This window comes from Onthophagus taurus, chromosome 3 (genome assembly GCF_036711975.1).
Source record: "Onthophagus taurus isolate NC chromosome 3, IU_Otau_3.0, whole genome shotgun sequence".
Lineage (NCBI taxonomy): Eukaryota > Metazoa > Arthropoda > Insecta > Coleoptera > Scarabaeidae > Onthophagus > Onthophagus taurus.
The window spans coordinates 9,496,253-9,512,594 of record NC_091968.1 but is presented as its reverse complement, the minus strand read 5'-3'; the positions used below and the strand labels follow the sequence as shown (position 1 = coordinate 9,512,594).

At 34.9% G+C, this 16,342-nt stretch overlaps 2 protein-coding genes and 1 long non-coding RNA gene across 4 annotated transcripts; all 3 read left to right on the top strand.

The window, feature by feature from the left end:
* Window positions 1–1,076: 1,076 nt before the first annotated feature.
* LOC111420783 (cytochrome P450 6j1-like) lies at window positions 1,077–2,813 on the top strand. Of its 2 annotated transcripts, none has more exons than XM_023053820.2 (4): window positions 1,077–1,289; window positions 1,340–1,864; window positions 1,912–2,528; window positions 2,583–2,813. In XM_023053820.2, the coding sequence occupies exons 1-4, from the start codon at window positions 1,111–1,113 to the stop codon at window positions 2,756–2,758; spliced, it is 1,497 nt and encodes a 498-aa protein (XP_022909588.2). In that variant the 5' UTR covers window positions 1,077–1,110; the 3' UTR covers window positions 2,759–2,813. The 2 variants fall into 2 exon arrangements, with proteins under 2 accessions (XP_022909588.2, XP_022909589.2); XM_023053821.2 differs by having other exon boundaries at window positions 1,912–2,518; window positions 2,583–2,686.
* A 93-nt stretch (window positions 2,814–2,906) lies between these two features.
* On the top strand, window positions 2,907–3,954 carry LOC111420784 (uncharacterized). Its single transcript, XR_002707126.2, has 2 exons — window positions 2,907–3,455; window positions 3,509–3,954. It is a non-coding gene; the product is annotated as an uncharacterized lncRNA (long non-coding RNA).
* A 4,627-nt stretch (window positions 3,955–8,581) lies between these two features.
* On the top strand, window positions 8,582–12,137 carry LOC111420782 (uncharacterized). The gene is made up of 6 exons (XM_023053819.2): window positions 8,582–9,038; window positions 9,085–9,709; window positions 9,762–10,192; window positions 10,462–10,664; window positions 10,719–11,593; window positions 11,656–12,137. The coding sequence occupies exons 1-6, from the start codon at window positions 8,613–8,615 to the stop codon at window positions 12,087–12,089; spliced, it is 2,994 nt and encodes a 997-aa protein (XP_022909587.2). The 5' UTR covers window positions 8,582–8,612; the 3' UTR covers window positions 12,090–12,137.
* Window positions 12,138–16,342: the final 4,205 nt, after the last annotated feature.

Here is a 16,342-nt window from a genome sequence, read left to right as displayed (position 1 = left end):
TAGTAGCTTTCCTTATTTTCGTTCTAATAACTTGTATTTAATGTATGCATTGTTGTTAAACTGCTATGATATTTTTTGCTTATTTGTAGCTTTGCACAATAAACGATTATTTAAATAGCGCTTCTTCCTTTTTGTTGAACGCATTTGCTATCAGTTCCAAAGGACCCGTAACAGCTGATGATGTCGATCTTAGCTTTCGGTAACCGTGTTGTTCGGTGCTAAATATGTTGTGACTACGACAATATATTTGTAATCTGTCTGGATCAATTGGTAACCTTACACAGTCCGAAGTTGATTGAACCTTTGAGAATACTTTACAATCATTAGCGTAAAGCAGAAAAGCACTATGGTGGAAGCATTCATACATATCATTAATATAAGCTAAAAATAAGATCCCAAGTGATTACCCTGAGGCACATCAGAGGTAACTAAGGTAAAATTAGATACAAAATTATTAATTTTTACAGCTTGGTATCTATTTGAAATGTATGTTGCTACCCACGAAAGAAGATTGGACATCAGGCTAAACTTATCTAGTTTGGCCATGATGCAGCTTGTCGAAGGCTTTGCTAAAGTCGACCTGGTAATTAACAATTTACATCAAACTATTATTAAATCTTTAATATTATTATTATTACTTTTGTAGGATACTTTATCTCTTTAAAAACTTTTAAAATTAATTAAAATAGAAAATTTGTAACATTTTTCTTTCTTTCCTTTTCAACAACGATTATGATAGGATGTTAAAACGGAGAATAAATAGTAGGCGATTCTTTACGCGTTATCTTTCTTTCGTGCTCGCCTACTTGACCGTAATTGAGCATTTATTCTTCTAAGCAGCGCGATTTATAAAGAAAATTGAAATGGGAGACGGAAAAAAGTGCACCAGGTCCTTAGACACCCCTCCGCGAGGGATTTATCGTTTCAATTAGAACCCAGCGAAATATCTTGCATTTTTTTTCGTTAATGTTAGAAAGGTTGGAGTAGTTGAACGGAATTATTTAATCAAAGAGTAAATGATTGGGGGGGAGTAATAAATATGACCTCGCGGAGTTCATAAAAATAATCAAGTATAATCAACGTTAGTCAGTTATAAGCGATGTTGTGAAGATGTTTGTTATTTTTTTATTATTCATTTTTGGGTTGATTTATTTCTATTTAAGAAATAATTTTTTGTATTGGAAGAAACGAAATGTTCCTTATCCACAACCGCATATTATTTTTGGTAATTTAAACAATTCGATTTTGTTAAAAAAATCTATCGGCCAAGAACATGCGGATATTTATTAGTAATTAATTATTTATTTTTTTATTTGTTATTAATTTTGAATACTTTCAGTCAATTTCCAAATCATCCTTACGTTGGATTTTACAAAATAAGAAAACCGGGAATTATTTTAAGAGATCCCGAAATAATCCATAACATCACCACAAAAGATTTTAATAATTTTATGGATAATCCTTGGAAAATTGATGAAAATCTTGATCCTTATTTCAGTAAACATCCTTTTTTCCAAAAAGGACAACGTTGGAAGATACAAAGATCTTATTTAAACCCAAATTTTACCCCGGTGAAGTTAAAAACAATGTTTCCATTAATGCAGAAAGTTTCCAACGATTTGATTAATTTTATTAACAACACAAAATCAAATAAAAACTCGATTGAAACTAAAGAATTAACTTCTAAATTTACCACCGATATCTTAGTTAGTTGCGTGATGGGTTTGGAAGGAAACTCGTTTAGCGATGAAGAAGCTAGCTTTAGGAAGATATCAAAATTATGGTCGACACCGTCCACGATTCATGGAATCAAAGTTTTCATAGAGATGATTTTTCCATCTTTAACATCAATTCTTAGATTGAAGTAAAAAAATTACAATAATAAATAAAATCGTTGATTATTTCTTTTAGGTTCGTCCCAAAACAAGCTGAAGACTATTTCAATAACGTAATTAGTGAAATATTAAAATATAGACAAGAAAATAAAATAACACGAAAAGATTTTGTAAACAACATGATGGAAACAATGGAAAAAGATACAAATTACACAAAAGAAGACCTTATCGCACATATTTTCATCCTTTTCTCCGAAGGAATCGAAACAAGTTCTTTTTGTTTAAACTTTGCACTTTTTGAGTTATCGAAAAATTTCGAAATTCAAGATAAAGCCAGAACAATAATTAAAGAAACCTTACAAAAACACAAAGAATTAACTTTCGATGTTATTAACGATTTATATTATTTAGATTGGATTATCCAAGAAACGCTACGATTGTATCCACCGGCTATGACTTTGTCGAAAGTTTGTACTGAAACTTATTATTTCCCACCAATCAACGGAAACAGTGAACAATTAAAAATCGATGTTGAAACTCCGATTGAAATTCCCATTTACGCAATTCAAAGGGATAAGAAATATTTTGAGGACCCCGAAAAATTTGACCCGGAAAGATTTTCTGAAATAAATCAAGTTAAAATCGTTAAAGGATCTTATCTTCCTTTTGGACAAGGTCCAAGGGTTTGTATTGGTAACTTTTCACATTACTACAAGAAAAGCAAATGTTATAATTTTTTTTTTGTAGGTCAAAGATTTGCAATGACACAAATTAAAGTTGCTTTGGTGGCTTTGTTGGACAATTTCGAAGTTCGTTTGAATCCGAAAACCAAAAATCCGATTGAAATCGATGAAAGATATTACATGTTGACGAGTAAACATGATATTTTATTGGAATATTATAAAATTAATGACTCTACCTAATGTTTTACTTGTATTAAATGATAACAGTTTTGAATAATAAAGTTACTACTACTAAGTTCCGTGCCTCAGCCCAGTTCTTTAATACTTACAATACTTACTAAATTACTGTAGTCAATAATCAGTAATAATCAAAAATAATTTAACAGTTTTAGCAACTATATTGATACACGTCATAAAAATCGGTTGACAGTTGACTGTTAAAGATATATCTAGGGACTTTATTGACTGTTATCGGATGATGCCATCCAGCGACAAAACAGCGAAATATTTAGTTACTTCTAGTGAGTTTTAGTGACTTTCGTATTTCGAAGTTTGTTTACAATTCATTTCACTACGCGGTACTCGTTTCATTCGGTAATGATCATTATTGATTTCGATTATTTCATCGGTATAACACTCGTAGAACTTTTTAAAACTCGTGTCGCGTTTTAATACTAGAACATATTGGGAAACATCAAATGCATCGATTGACGGTTAAAGTCCCTAGATTATTAGGGATTTTAGTTCACTGTTATCTAGCGTTGTTGGTGATTTTCGTATTTCGAAGTTTTTTACAATTTTAACATTGAATGTGTCAGAAACTTTTCTGGATGTATCGACAAATGATCGGCAACACTGACGGACGTAACTTAAACACGCATTTGATGCAAGAAACAAAATCACGAAATATTTAAAGAACTCTTTAGTAAAGAACAAGGTAGGGATGAATCATCCGATATTTTTATTAATAACGCACAAGCTCTCTTCTAGCTTTAAATATTTTGGATGATGAAAGAGCGATTCGGGAACACAGTTGTCAGATCCATGTTACATCTTATAACGGCCGCTTTACAATATGCTAAAGCTAAAAAATAAATTTTTTATTAAAATACATAATTCCAAACTCGGAAAAAGTGCCGATCAAGAACTCACGTTGCGTTATTAAGAACTTGTATTTCGCAAAGAATAACATATATTTGATTAACTATCGATTTTTCTAATTTGTCAGCAATCTTGGACCTGTTGTCAAGTGCATTTTATCGGTTCAATTCATTGCGTGATTAAATTTTGATTGGTTGAAAATGAAAAGACCGTCGCGCGTCGGTTGGGAAATACAAGTTCGATAGAATAATGTTAAATTTGGATCAGATTAACATAAGTTGTAAGAAAGATAGCACTGTTGGGAAGCCACACAAGAATAAATATATTTAGTTAAATCAGTTGTTTCAATCACAAACCCAAAAACGGAACTTCGCCACCATAAGTTCCAATAAAATCAATATTAATAAATTTTACCAAAATCAACCCAAAATAAGTTTTGGGTTATTATTATTATTATTGTTTGATGATTTTTTTTCCATTTTATGTCTAATAAATAAAATTCGTTTTTGCACTTAAATGGATTTTTATTTAAATTTTTCTCTCAACCGGTTTCGCTATATATTTACAGTATCTTCAGGAGATTATGTCATTTTATTACAAAAGTGTCCTATAGAATGAGACACAGAGAATTTTGTTGAATTATGATTGAAGAGGATTAAAAATTGTGTTAAGAATTCTTAAACAATTTACAATTCTTAACACAATTTTTAATCCTCTAACTTTTGTAACAAAATGACATAATCTCCTGAAGATGCTGTAAATATATAGCGAAACCGGTTGAGAGAAAAATTTAAATAAAAATCCATTTAGGTGCAAAAACGAATTTTATTTATTATTATTGTTGCCGTGTTGTGTTTAAGACAAATGTAAGTCCTTGATGAACCTTAGTATATCTCCAAGGCCATGTTACTTTATGTCGGTAGGTGTCAGGCGTACTACCGAAAATGTTGTGACTTTGGTTATGTCAGAGCTGAAGGACAATTTAATGCGGCCATTTGCACCACTAATGCCCATACTGAAGTTTAGCGTTAATATAAAGATCGCTTGCAATGATTTCCTTTCTACAACAACCATTCGGATGTCTTTCATAGATGTTGTTACGGCGTGCTGCCTGGTAGTATTTGATGTCTGTCAAATACTTCCTTGTTTTCACACCACCATTTAAGTGAGCTCGAAGCTTTTCCTAAAGCTAAGTTTCCACATGCACGGAATACTTTCGGCAGTTCATTTACATGGAAATAGCAAAAAACCACTGGCGCCAATAAATTGGTGCCTGTAATCATAGCGCGAATAAAGTTGACGCTACTTCTACTTTTTGGCGCCAGTAACAGTATTTATAAAGAAAACGTGTAACTATTAACGTGTTCGTCCAACTAAAATGAACAAATCCGCTAATAAACCATCCAAAAAAATGGATATCAGAATAAACAGTACTATTTCTAGAAACGTGTGAACAATATCCTTGTTTGTGGAATCAGAAAATTCCACAATATAAGGACCGATTAGCACGAAATGAAGCTGTTAGAAGGATAATTGAAATTATGAAGAAAACAGTTCCTAATTTTGACGAAACCTCGGCAAAAGCAAAAATACGAAGTATACACAGTGCATATACAATTTAATACCATAAAGTACTTCACCATAAAGCACTTCACATATAAATTTAGAAATTGTGCTTTTTGGCAAACGTTACATATATTGCAAGGATGTAGAAGAATCTCCAGAAGCCAAAAATCTTAAAGTTGCTTGCAGTTTTACGTTAGCTGGAATGGCATCTCTCATATGCGTTAAATGATTAAAAAATGCTTGCTGATCTTCATGCAATAATTCTCTAATTAAAGTACTAGACGCACCTAGGTTATTTCTACGTGCAATCCACGACATAACCCAGCAACTATTTTTTCCCTTTTTTTCTTAATAATGTTTGTAGTTCCAAGGAGGACATTTGGACTTTGTTTAATAGGAGGCACCAATTTATTAGCGTCAGTGGTTTTTTGCTATTTCAACATGCAAATGAACTAGCGCCAGTCGACTGGCGCCAGTAATCCGTGCATGTAGAAACTTAGCTTAACGCATGATAGGAAAGTTAGCTACTGGCGTCGTTTGGATTTTTATGGGGTTTAAGAATTGGAACAATTAGTACTATTTTCCATTCCTCTGTTATATCACCACCACATAATATTTTATTGTAGATTGATAGTAGAGCTACGTTATAACTTTTAGGTAGATTTTTAATAATATCATCAGCCCTAACTACTGTTTCCTTTCTATTACTAGCTGAGTTTTCAAATTCATTCATGGTTATGAGTTCAGTATTCTCCAATTGAATTTTTGCTAGTGATGGAGTGTGGTGGGGTGCTATCTCTGGCTATTATCTATTGTGGACAAAAACTACTCTGTTATATACCTTACCTTTTTCCAAATTTGATTTAATGCTGTCAAAATTTTCACATTCCTGGTCCCATCATGGGCAAGGGTTCCAGTTTGGTTGTCTATATTACATTTGGAATCTACAGCTAAGCATACACTGGGAAGTGGTCATTGACCAATGTATGCCATCAAGTATAACAGACACTTCTTCCCAGCCTTGTTTCTGGTATCATAATCAAGTTGATAACGCTTTTTGTGTGTTCATTATATGAAAATAGTGTAGCTGAGTGAGTTAAAGTCTCCTGGGAATATAAATGGCTCTTCCAAATCTCGGTAATTTTTTCTCACCGAGATGACCGAGAAAACCGTAAAGAAAAAAAAACCAAAGAAAAAAAGAATACCAATACCAATTGCAAGGAAATAATGAAAACTCATAGAAGAATTAGAGATAAAAGTTACAGGCACACATAGTCACCCACCCATCACCCTACACTTCAATGTTCTTCTAAATCGGTTCAAGAGTAATCCAATCAGGTGCCGAGATAAATTATAGCATATGGCGTATATCTGATAAGAAAAACACCGTTTGAAAAACTGTCCGGTGGGTAGGAGGTGTGTCTACCCCTGAAGCAAACATTAACATTATGTACGCCCTTTCTGAATTTAATCCTATCATGCAGGTATGGAGGGGTACCTTCAGTGATGACTCTATAATACAAGTAGACCTTTTGGATGTATCTGCGAGGTTTCATGTTCAGTTAGGCTTAGTTAGATTATATTCCCTCAGGCCGAAACTTAAATGGATGCACGAGTTTTGAAGCTTGGAACTTTTGCTTGATACCTGGAAAACACAGCTGCTGCTGTCACAGTAATTGAAATATGACAATACCAAAGAATCGCATAAAAGCTTTTTTGTGTGCCAGTCAAAACTATAACGATTAGAGTAATCAATTTTAACGACCCATAAGCTCGACCAATCAACTGGTTGTGTGTTCCACAAAGCTTACCGCCTCATCCACGACCAGTCCAAGGATTTTGACAGACTTACTCAATGGTATAAAACCCATCAATAAATTTCTCTTTTATCTTCGGAGGCCCAAACAGAATGATCTGGGTCAGATCATTCTAAGCAATATTCCCGAGCCCCATCAATAATGTCAGGCAAAGTGGCCTTTAAAAAAGGACAAATAAATCTGAGTGTCATCAGCATAATAGCGGACGCTACAAAAATCAACAAAGCTATTGAAATTTATCGTGTAAATATCAAATAGAGTAGGGCCAAGAATCGATCCCCAGACCTTATCTCCAAAGCACTCGACTTCACCTGATCAATACTGACTGATTGAATCCTGCCTTTAAGGTAATTTTTGAAAAAAGTTTATGAGACAGAATCAAGCGCGATATGGTCGAGAATTGATATTAACAAGTCTTGGTTTAGAATAACGAATACTCTGGAGAAATCCAACATCCCCAAAAGAGTCAATCCATTGGATTCAGTTGCAGTGACTATATCATCCACTATATTGTTCAGAGCAGTTTCATGTCCTTCCCTGAAACCACACTGATTCACTGGAACAATGCGCTCAGCCTTTAGAAACTCCGTCAGTTGTTTGTTAACTATTGTTTCCAAAACTTTTGATAAGGAACACAAAATGTTTATGGGTCTTGGGCATGAGTATTCGTTTGGACTTGGTATCTTTGGTACCGGTATCACGGATCTTTTCCATATTGAAGGGAAAACAGCTTCTAATAGACAAGTGTTAATAGTATTTGTTATATGAGGTATACGTTCATCAATTTTGATGACTATAAGTTTATGGCTGTTTTGCAATATTAGGGCAATTTTGAGTTGATACAATATTTCTCAACTAACTTCCTACATGTTTTGTGTTAAATTTAGCCGAGACTTTGCAATGCATTTACACTTTTGGGTTGATATAAGATTAAGCTTAGCCTCACTAACGCCTTAAGCTTCCTAAGCATTTCGGAACAGATGAGTTGGTTGCGTTCATTAAACTCAAAGAATTCTTTACTACCGCTTCTGTCTTAATCCAGGTTAATTCCGATAAGCCATACATCTTGGGAACTGATACCAATAGTTATGCTCTAGGCTCAGTTCTGCTTTAGAGAAAGAATAATGGTAAAGCTACATTGAATTGGATTTGAATTTCATGGGAAGCTTTAGTTGCCGTGTGGACAACTGATATATTTAAAACTTACTTGGATGTATCAAAACCATCAACTTCGGTGGTTATTTACGTTGAAAGCACCATCTGGAAGACTTATCCAATAGGCATTGAAAATACAAGGCTTGAACATGACATTTTGTTAGTTAAGGACGTGTTAGGAAGCTAAATGTACTTGAAAGATACCAGGATGAGTCGCAGTAGCCTACCAAATCGGGTCTCCGTATATAATAATAAAGGATTTCGTACTAAATTTATTATTAAATAACTCACTCTCTCAGTATAAACAATCTTACCAATCCCATTCATGACCATTATTTAATAAAAGTCCTCACCAGCAATTTATCCTTATTGACCTTTATTCCTCTCATATACTCCTATTAAACTGTTTATTGTCCAGTTCGAATTGAACTTTCTTTCAAACACAACCTAAAAAAATGTTCTTATTACTTATTATAAGTTTAATAACTCTTTATTTATTGATATATTCGTGGTTTAAAAGAAACAGTTATTATTGGAAAAACCTCAACATTCCTTACCCAAAACCCCACATTTTCTTCGGGAATTTAAAAGAGAACGTTTTTTTAAAAAAGAATTTCATCCAAATTTACACGAAGATTTACAACGATTTTCCCGATTTTCCGTACGTGGGATTTTTCAAAATGCGCACTCCATCAATATTAATTCGCGACCCGAAATTAATAAACAACGTTTTAGCCAAAGATTTTTCATCTTTCGACGAGAATTTTATGAAATTGGACGAAACGTTGGATCCTTTGGGTAGTAGCGATCCATTTTTTCAAACCGGGTCTAAATGGAAAGCTACAAGGAGTAAATTAAGTGCTTGTTTTACATCGGGAAAGGTAAAATGTAATAATTTATTTATTTTTTTACATTAATTTTTTTTAGTTGAAATTGATTTTACCTTTAACCCTTAAAGTTACTGATGATATGATGAAATATATTAAAAATCGATCGATAAATTACACAACGTTAGAAACGTATGAATTAATGTGTAAATTTACAACCGATAACATCGCAAGTTGTGGATTTGGTTTCGAGGCGAATTCTTTCATCGAGGAAGATGCGGAATTTCGGAAATTTGGTAGAAATATAATGAAACAAAGTGCGCTTAATACGTTTTTAGCGTTTATTTTTATCTTATTTCCATCGTTAATGACAATGTTTCGATTAAAATTTATTTCTGCGGAAGCAGATGAGTATTTTAGAAATGTTGTGAAATCGGCTTTAAATTATAGGAAAACAAATAAAATAGTACGAAATGATTTTTTGGATATTATCGGTTCGCAGGAAAAGAATCTTGATGAACTCACCGGACACGCATTCACCATCTTTTTGGACGGCTTCGAAACTAGTTCAGCAGTCTTAAGTTATACCATATACGAATTAAGTCGTAATCAAGATATTCAAGATAAAGTCCGAAAAGAAATCGATCAAGTTTTAAATGAACATAATAATGCTATAAATTACGAAGGATTACAAAAAATGGTTTATTTAGATTGTATAATTTCAGGTAAATAATGCGTTTTAAACATTATTTTGTCTCATAAGAATTTCGTTTTAAGAATCTCTTCGTTTGCATCCACCTGGAGCCGTTTTAATGAAAACCTGCACGAAAGATTATTATTTCCCTGCGATAAACGGCAACGAACACGATCTTTTAGTGAAAAAGAACACGCCGATTATTATCCCATTGTATGGGATTCATCGGGATCCGAAATATTTTCCAAATCCGGAAGTTTTCGACCCGGAGAGATTCTCCGAAGAAAATCGGGCGAATATCGTAAAAGGGACTTATTCCCCGTTCGGCGAAGGACCAAGAATGTGTGTTGGAATGAAATTTGCACAATTTCAAGTTAAAATTGCTCTCGTCGCGTTGATTAAGAATTTTGTAATGAAAGTTAATAAAAAAACTCGAGAGCCTTTGGAGATTGAGGAGAAACACTTCTTGTTAGCCGCGAAAGGTGGAATTTGGATTGATTATTATCAAAGACATTAAGGCGGATTTAATATGTAATACAAATAAAACATGATGTAAATAATAACGTCAATTTAGTTGTTTTGAACTTCGATAACCTTTATTTTAGAATAGATTTATTTTATATTTCGAAACTTTTAAATGGAAATATCGATTATACAATTTCATTTTGTTGTAATCGCAGCTAAATTAGCAGTGCAATACATCAAACATATCATTTCGACATATTTATTTTTTCTTTGTTAAAGTATAAATTGGTAACTTTCTTGCAACAATTTCAGAGTTGATCAAAAGTTAAATCAGAAATGTTTCTCTTAATAACTTTATTGGTTATTCTCTCAGCTTTAACATATTATTATAAAAACAGTAGATTTAATTATTGGAAAATAAGAAATGTGCCCCACCCACAACCCCATTTCTTATTTGGGAACATAAAGAATTCTGTGTTAATGCGAAGATCGGTTGGTCAGGATTACTCAGATCTTTACGAGTAAGAAATTGCATTAAATCATCATTTTATTGACTAATTTTTTTTTATTATTAGTAAATTTCCAGATTTTCCTTACGTCGGATTTTATAAAATAAGAAAACCTGGGATTTTATTAAGAGACGCCGAATTAATCCATAACATCGCCGTTAAAGATTTCGGGAGTTTCAACGAAAACGATTTCAAAGTCGACGAAAAATACGATCCTTTAGAAGGAAGAAATCCCGCATTCTTAGCCGGAGATCGATGGAAAGTTGCGCGAAATCAAGTCACGGTCTGTTTTACATCCGGAAAATTAAGAACCATGATTCCTCTAATGGAAAACGTTGCGCAAAAAATGGTCGATTACATCAACAAAAACATAAATTTGAATCAATCGACTATTGAAACGAAGGAGCTTTGCACAAAATTCACAATCGATAACGTTGCGAATTGCGGGTTTGGTTTGGATGGGAAAACATTCGACGATGAAAACTCGGAGTTAAGAAACGTCGCGAAAGTTTTATGCGAACCGTCGACAATTCACGGAATTAAAATGTTATTGCTTACTTTTTTACCATCAATCGCCCACGTTGTTAGGGCTAAATTCGTTCCGGATGAAGTTGAAGATTACATCCGGAAGATGGTCTCTTCCGTTTTAAGCTACCGCGAACAGAACCGAATCGTTCGAAACGATTTGTTAGAAATTGTTAATCAAATTCGAAAAGATAACTTTTCTTTCGATGATGTCGCAGCTCACGCCTTTTCATTCTTCGAGGATGGTTTCGAAACTTGCTCGATTACAATCAGTTTTGCTCTATATGAATTAGCCGCTAATCCAAGAACGCAACTTAAAGCGAGAGAAGAAATTAAAAGTGTTCTTAAGAAATACGACGGGGTGATCTCTTATGATTCAATTAAAGAAATGGAATATCTTCATTGCGTTATGTGTGGTAATATATTAATTAAAAACAAATTTTTGATGATATATATTTATTATTTTGTTTATTTATAGAATCTTTAAGGCTACACCCCCCTGGAATGACTTCAACAAAAAAATGCACGACGCCATACGAATTACCACCGATTAATGGCAACAAAAAAGGCTTAATTATCGAAGTTGGAACACCTGTTATAATTCCAACTTACGCAATTCAAAGAGAACCTAAATATTGGAAAGATCCCGAAAGTTTTCAACCGGAACGATTTTTAGATGAAAATAAAAATGATATTGTGAGTGGTACTTGGATTCCTTTTGGAGAGGGACCGCGAGCTTGTTTGGGTCAAAGATTTGCTATGTTACAAGTAAAAGTAGCTTTGGCGTCTATTCTTAATAATTTCGAACTGACAGTAAATGAGAAAACGAAAGTTCCATTGGAGTATGATAAAAGGTATTTTAGGTTGGTTACAACAAGTGGATTATGGATTAATTTTAACAAAATTAAATAAAAATGTAATTAAGTTATTTAATAAAAAATTGAAACGATTATAATTAAATGTTTATGTTATTTCAAATAATTCGAGGTCAATTGGAGCGCACATCTGTTTCTGTGCTAAGCGTTATCTTTGTAAATAATTTTAACTTTAATAACCAAAAAGATATTGATTTCATTCTCGAAGTTATCTCAATTGCATAATATTCTAATTATAATATTACGCGGTTCGGTATCTTTTATTTATTTTTTCCGTCCCCATACCTCTTCAATTCAAGCATCCGCAAGTGAACGCGTTTTGAAGTGCCCGGCTCTCCACATTTACTCTGATGTTACCAACTCTGACGTTGATCTTTCTCTCCATTATAAAGTGGATAACATCTCTTGAGAAAATTATTGTAAATTAAGGTCATTTTTTTTTACATTAAGAAGAAGTCTAAAAGTCCTCATTTATTGCCTCAGAAAAGCAACATATCAACTCTTTCATAACTACTCTGGTGTTTTTCCAGTTTTGTTCACAAAACTTACATTTAAAACGTCTATTTAGATCCAACTCCAGGGATCTAAGGATCTCTAATTTTAAAGTATACAAAAAAAATATTTGCAAAAATCATGTCGCATCTTGTTCACATTTGGTATATTTTTATACTATCAACATACTTTGTAGTGAGACAGAATAAGTTTTGCAACGTCCAACATTTTTTATCTGAGGGTCATTGACCTTAGTAAACATAACCGACCATTCCCAATCTATCTGGCATGCCTCACCTTACATACTGGAAGTCTTTCTCTCTGCCTTCCATTATATAAGAGCTTTTATTGTCAACTAAAAGTTTACAATATATGACAAACCAAATTCAACTTCCTCTATCACCCCCCTTCCACTCACCCCTCGTCCCAACCACCTCCCTCATCCAACCCCAGCCTTCTCCTCCCTCTTCCAGAATCTGCCTTCGGTTCCTTTCCTCTTCTCTTAGCTCGCTATATCCTTTCAGCATATCTTCTAGCGTTTCTCAATCCTTTCCGCACAGCCGACACCAATTCTCTGATGTCCTTTCCCAACACGCTCTCACCCCATCCCCAGACCTGCCCCATCACCTTATTTCCTCTTTAAGCCATCTCACATGCACCGTGTCCTTGCTATCCTCCCTGAATCTGTACCCCAGATATGTGAATTCTTTCTTCTCCCCCTTTTGCAGAACTTCATCATCTTTGTCGTTGCTACATTCACCTCCAACACTTCGTCCTGAAATACCTCTCCAAGTATCTCACCATCCTTCTCAATTCCGCCGCATCCTTCGCCACAACCACCATGTCCGCGGTACGCTAGCACGTGAACATTCCTCCCTCCTACTACCACTCCTCTCATTTGCCCGTTCTCCAGATTGTGTTCCAAATCCGCTGTATACAGGGCAAAAAGGCTAGGGCTCAGTAAACACCCCTGTCTCAGACAACTCCCTGTCCAAAACGCTTCGGTCATCGCTTTCCCTACTCTAACTATAGCCGTCGTTTCTCTGTATATCACCTTCACCCTCTTCCTCAGCTCCTCCGTGACCCCCCTCCTCTCCATATCTTCCCACAACTTCTCCCTATCCACCTTATCGAATACCGCCTTCAAATGATGAATAGGGCATAGAACTTCCCTCCCTTCTTATCCAACTCTCTATCTACCAGATCTTTTAAGATTTAAACGTTATCGATCGCCCATCTACCCTTCCTAAAACATGTTTGTCCATCCGGAAACATCCCACTATCTCAATCTCTTCCTCCAATCTTCCCAGCTGTATCTTCGCATAAATCTAGTATGAGGAGTCGAGTAGGCTCATTTCCCTATAGCTCTCCACTGCTTTCTTACTTCTCTTCTTGTGCACTGGGCATATTATACCCATCCTCCAATCGTTCGGACATCCTCTTCCATTAACTGGAAGTCTTTCACTCTGGTGAGAAAAGAACAGTGTCATCCGATATTGGTCTAAATTTGCCTGCAAAATAGCAAACTCTATAATAGTAGGTGATAGTAAAGGCAACTTGCGGTAAAGGCTAAAATGGAGCTGAGGGGCTACCAAAGTACCTAATGACGGAGGAGGACGAGGAGGGGAAGAGGTTGGATGGAGGATGAGGTTGAAAAGGATAAATCCAGCTCTTAGCTAAGACACTAAAACTACTGTAACAATCCCCTAAATGTGTTATCACGAACATTGTAGTGAACCTAAGTGCTGAAAATTTGGAATTAAACGAACATGATCTTATTATTGTTATTATTATTGCTCCCGGGCTGAGGGGAGCGGCCCCTTTCGTTACCGCGACCTATAAGATCTATTGTAACTTTAGCCCTCCAAAAGTTTAGGGCAAATGTAGGTCCTTGATGAACTTTAGTATTGCACCAAGGTCTTGTACCTTTATGTCGCTAGGTGTCAACAGAGCTTTACCAAAAATGTTGTGTCTTAGACGGCCTCTGGCGACGCAATTACACAGTATATATTCAGCTGTTTCTGACTCATCGTTGCAAAGTCGACAACTTTGATCCTCAGCTTGTCCAATGTGGAAGAGATGGTACTTTAGGCGCATTAGAGTTACCATACTCTTCGCTTGTCTGTCAACTTTCAGGCCTCCCAACTGTTGATTATTTGTTTTAGGTGGCTTTTTTGTAGTTCACAACCGGATTCAGGTCCAATAAAGGGCGTGTTCGCTACCTCTTTGGCCAGCTTGTCCGCTTTTCATTGCCCTCAATGTCGCTGTGACCTGGAACCCACCATAGAGTAACATCATTACCACTAGCGAGTTCTCTCTGGTTACTACTTTCTGATCAGTGCGGAGTCATACGTGTAGGCCTGAATTGCCTTTAGGGCAGCCCAACTGTCTGTAAGAATGTTTATGGATGCACCTTTTTGTCTCTTTTATAGGTTTTTATAAGTTTATAGCAAGTACTTCTACTTCAAAAATGGTTATGTCCGAGCTGAGGGGCAGTTTAATGTGGCTATTTGGTCCACTGATGCCCATGCCTACACCGATCTAACTGTCTTTGAAGTATCAGTGTACCAGACTAGGGCTCATCTTTTTAGTTGAGGCCCACCCTTCGACCAATCATCCTTGCTTCTAAATATGACCCTATACGGCTGATTGAAATTGTATTCTGTCGGTATAAGGTCCATTTTGATTTCAATCAAGTGATTTAGACATGAGTCCTTGACGATTTCGAGGTGTTCTCTGAGGTTAACCTGCATCAACTTAAGTGAAGAATCTGTTTTCAGTGATAAGGCACTTAAAGCTGTCTCCTTTTGTATACAGGTGTCTCACGTAACTGGTTCGTTAGAACTTTTTAAGGTTCCAGTATTCGTACAGTTTTGAAATTTTGGTAGTATGGGTTGTTTAGTCGGAACTTTCGATCTAAAATATTTTCAAGATGGCTGCCACTTCCGGTCTACCGGAAGTAGACTGTAGACTTTTAGAATGCTATAGTTTTTATTGCACCTTTTAATTGTACGTAAAAAATATGTTGACTTTCATAAAAGTTATTGGTACCTAATGTTTTTCGTTTTCGAGTTATTTTGATTTTAAGGTTTTTTTGCAAATTTCACCATGCTCTTTAAAACCCTATATCCCAGCCAACGTTCATTCAAAAAAGCTCTAAATTGGCACGATTATTTTTCGGATGCTCTCAAATAGATTGTCATATCAGTATTGTATCAAAGTATTTTTCCTTGTGATGGGCGTTGGGTTTGTTAGGCATCTCTCATTAACTGTTCGACACGTCTTGTCCGAAAGTTTATTACATTCGCCATCAATGCAAATATCAACAAATTTCAAATATCGGCGTTGGAATAATTTACCATGGTGTTCAATAACAAACATGGCAACAATAATACAAACATGGACCGAAAACTGTCAAGATTCCATAGCTTTCTAATAAAAAAGCCTGCAATTTTGTGCATGTTTTAATAAATTTCGCAATATAAGGCAAACTACAATAAATAGGTATGGGAATGCTTATATATAATTTGTAGAGAATTAAATTCTCTTTCTGATAGGCTAAAAAAATATAGGGCGTTCCATTTAAAATTTTCGACTTTCTCGCTATTGAATATGGAGAAATAGTAATTTAATTTTTGACCAGCCTGTATAAGATACTCCGTTACAACAAATGACAATCTATTTGACAACATCTGAAGAGTAATCGTGCCAAAGTAGATCTTTTTTGAATGAACTTTGGCTGAGATATGGAGTTTTAAAGGGCATGAAATTTACCAAAAAAAGGTTAAAACCAAAATA

Excerpts from the sequence above, each read along its gene's own strand:
- LOC111420783 (XM_023053820.2), top strand. The coding sequence starts at position 1,111 with ATGTTTGTTATTTTTTTATTATTCATTTTTGGGTTGATTTATTTCTAT. Across the intron at positions 1,290-1,339 it reads GAACATGCGGATATTTATTA|TCAATTTCCAAATCATCCTT; the intron begins GTAATTAATTAT and ends GAATACTTTCAG. Across the intron at positions 1,865-1,911 it reads ACATCAATTCTTAGATTGAA|GTTCGTCCCAAAACAAGCTG; the intron begins GTAAAAAAATTA and ends TATTTCTTTTAG.
- LOC111420782 (XM_023053819.2), top strand. The coding sequence starts at position 8,613 with ATGTTCTTATTACTTATTATAAGTTTAATAACTCTTTATTTATTGATA. Across the intron at positions 9,039-9,084 it reads CTTGTTTTACATCGGGAAAG|TTGAAATTGATTTTACCTTT; the intron begins GTAAAATGTAAT and ends AATTTTTTTTAG. Across the intron at positions 11,594-11,655 it reads TCTTCATTGCGTTATGTGTG|AATCTTTAAGGCTACACCCC; the intron begins GTAATATATTAA and ends GTTTATTTATAG.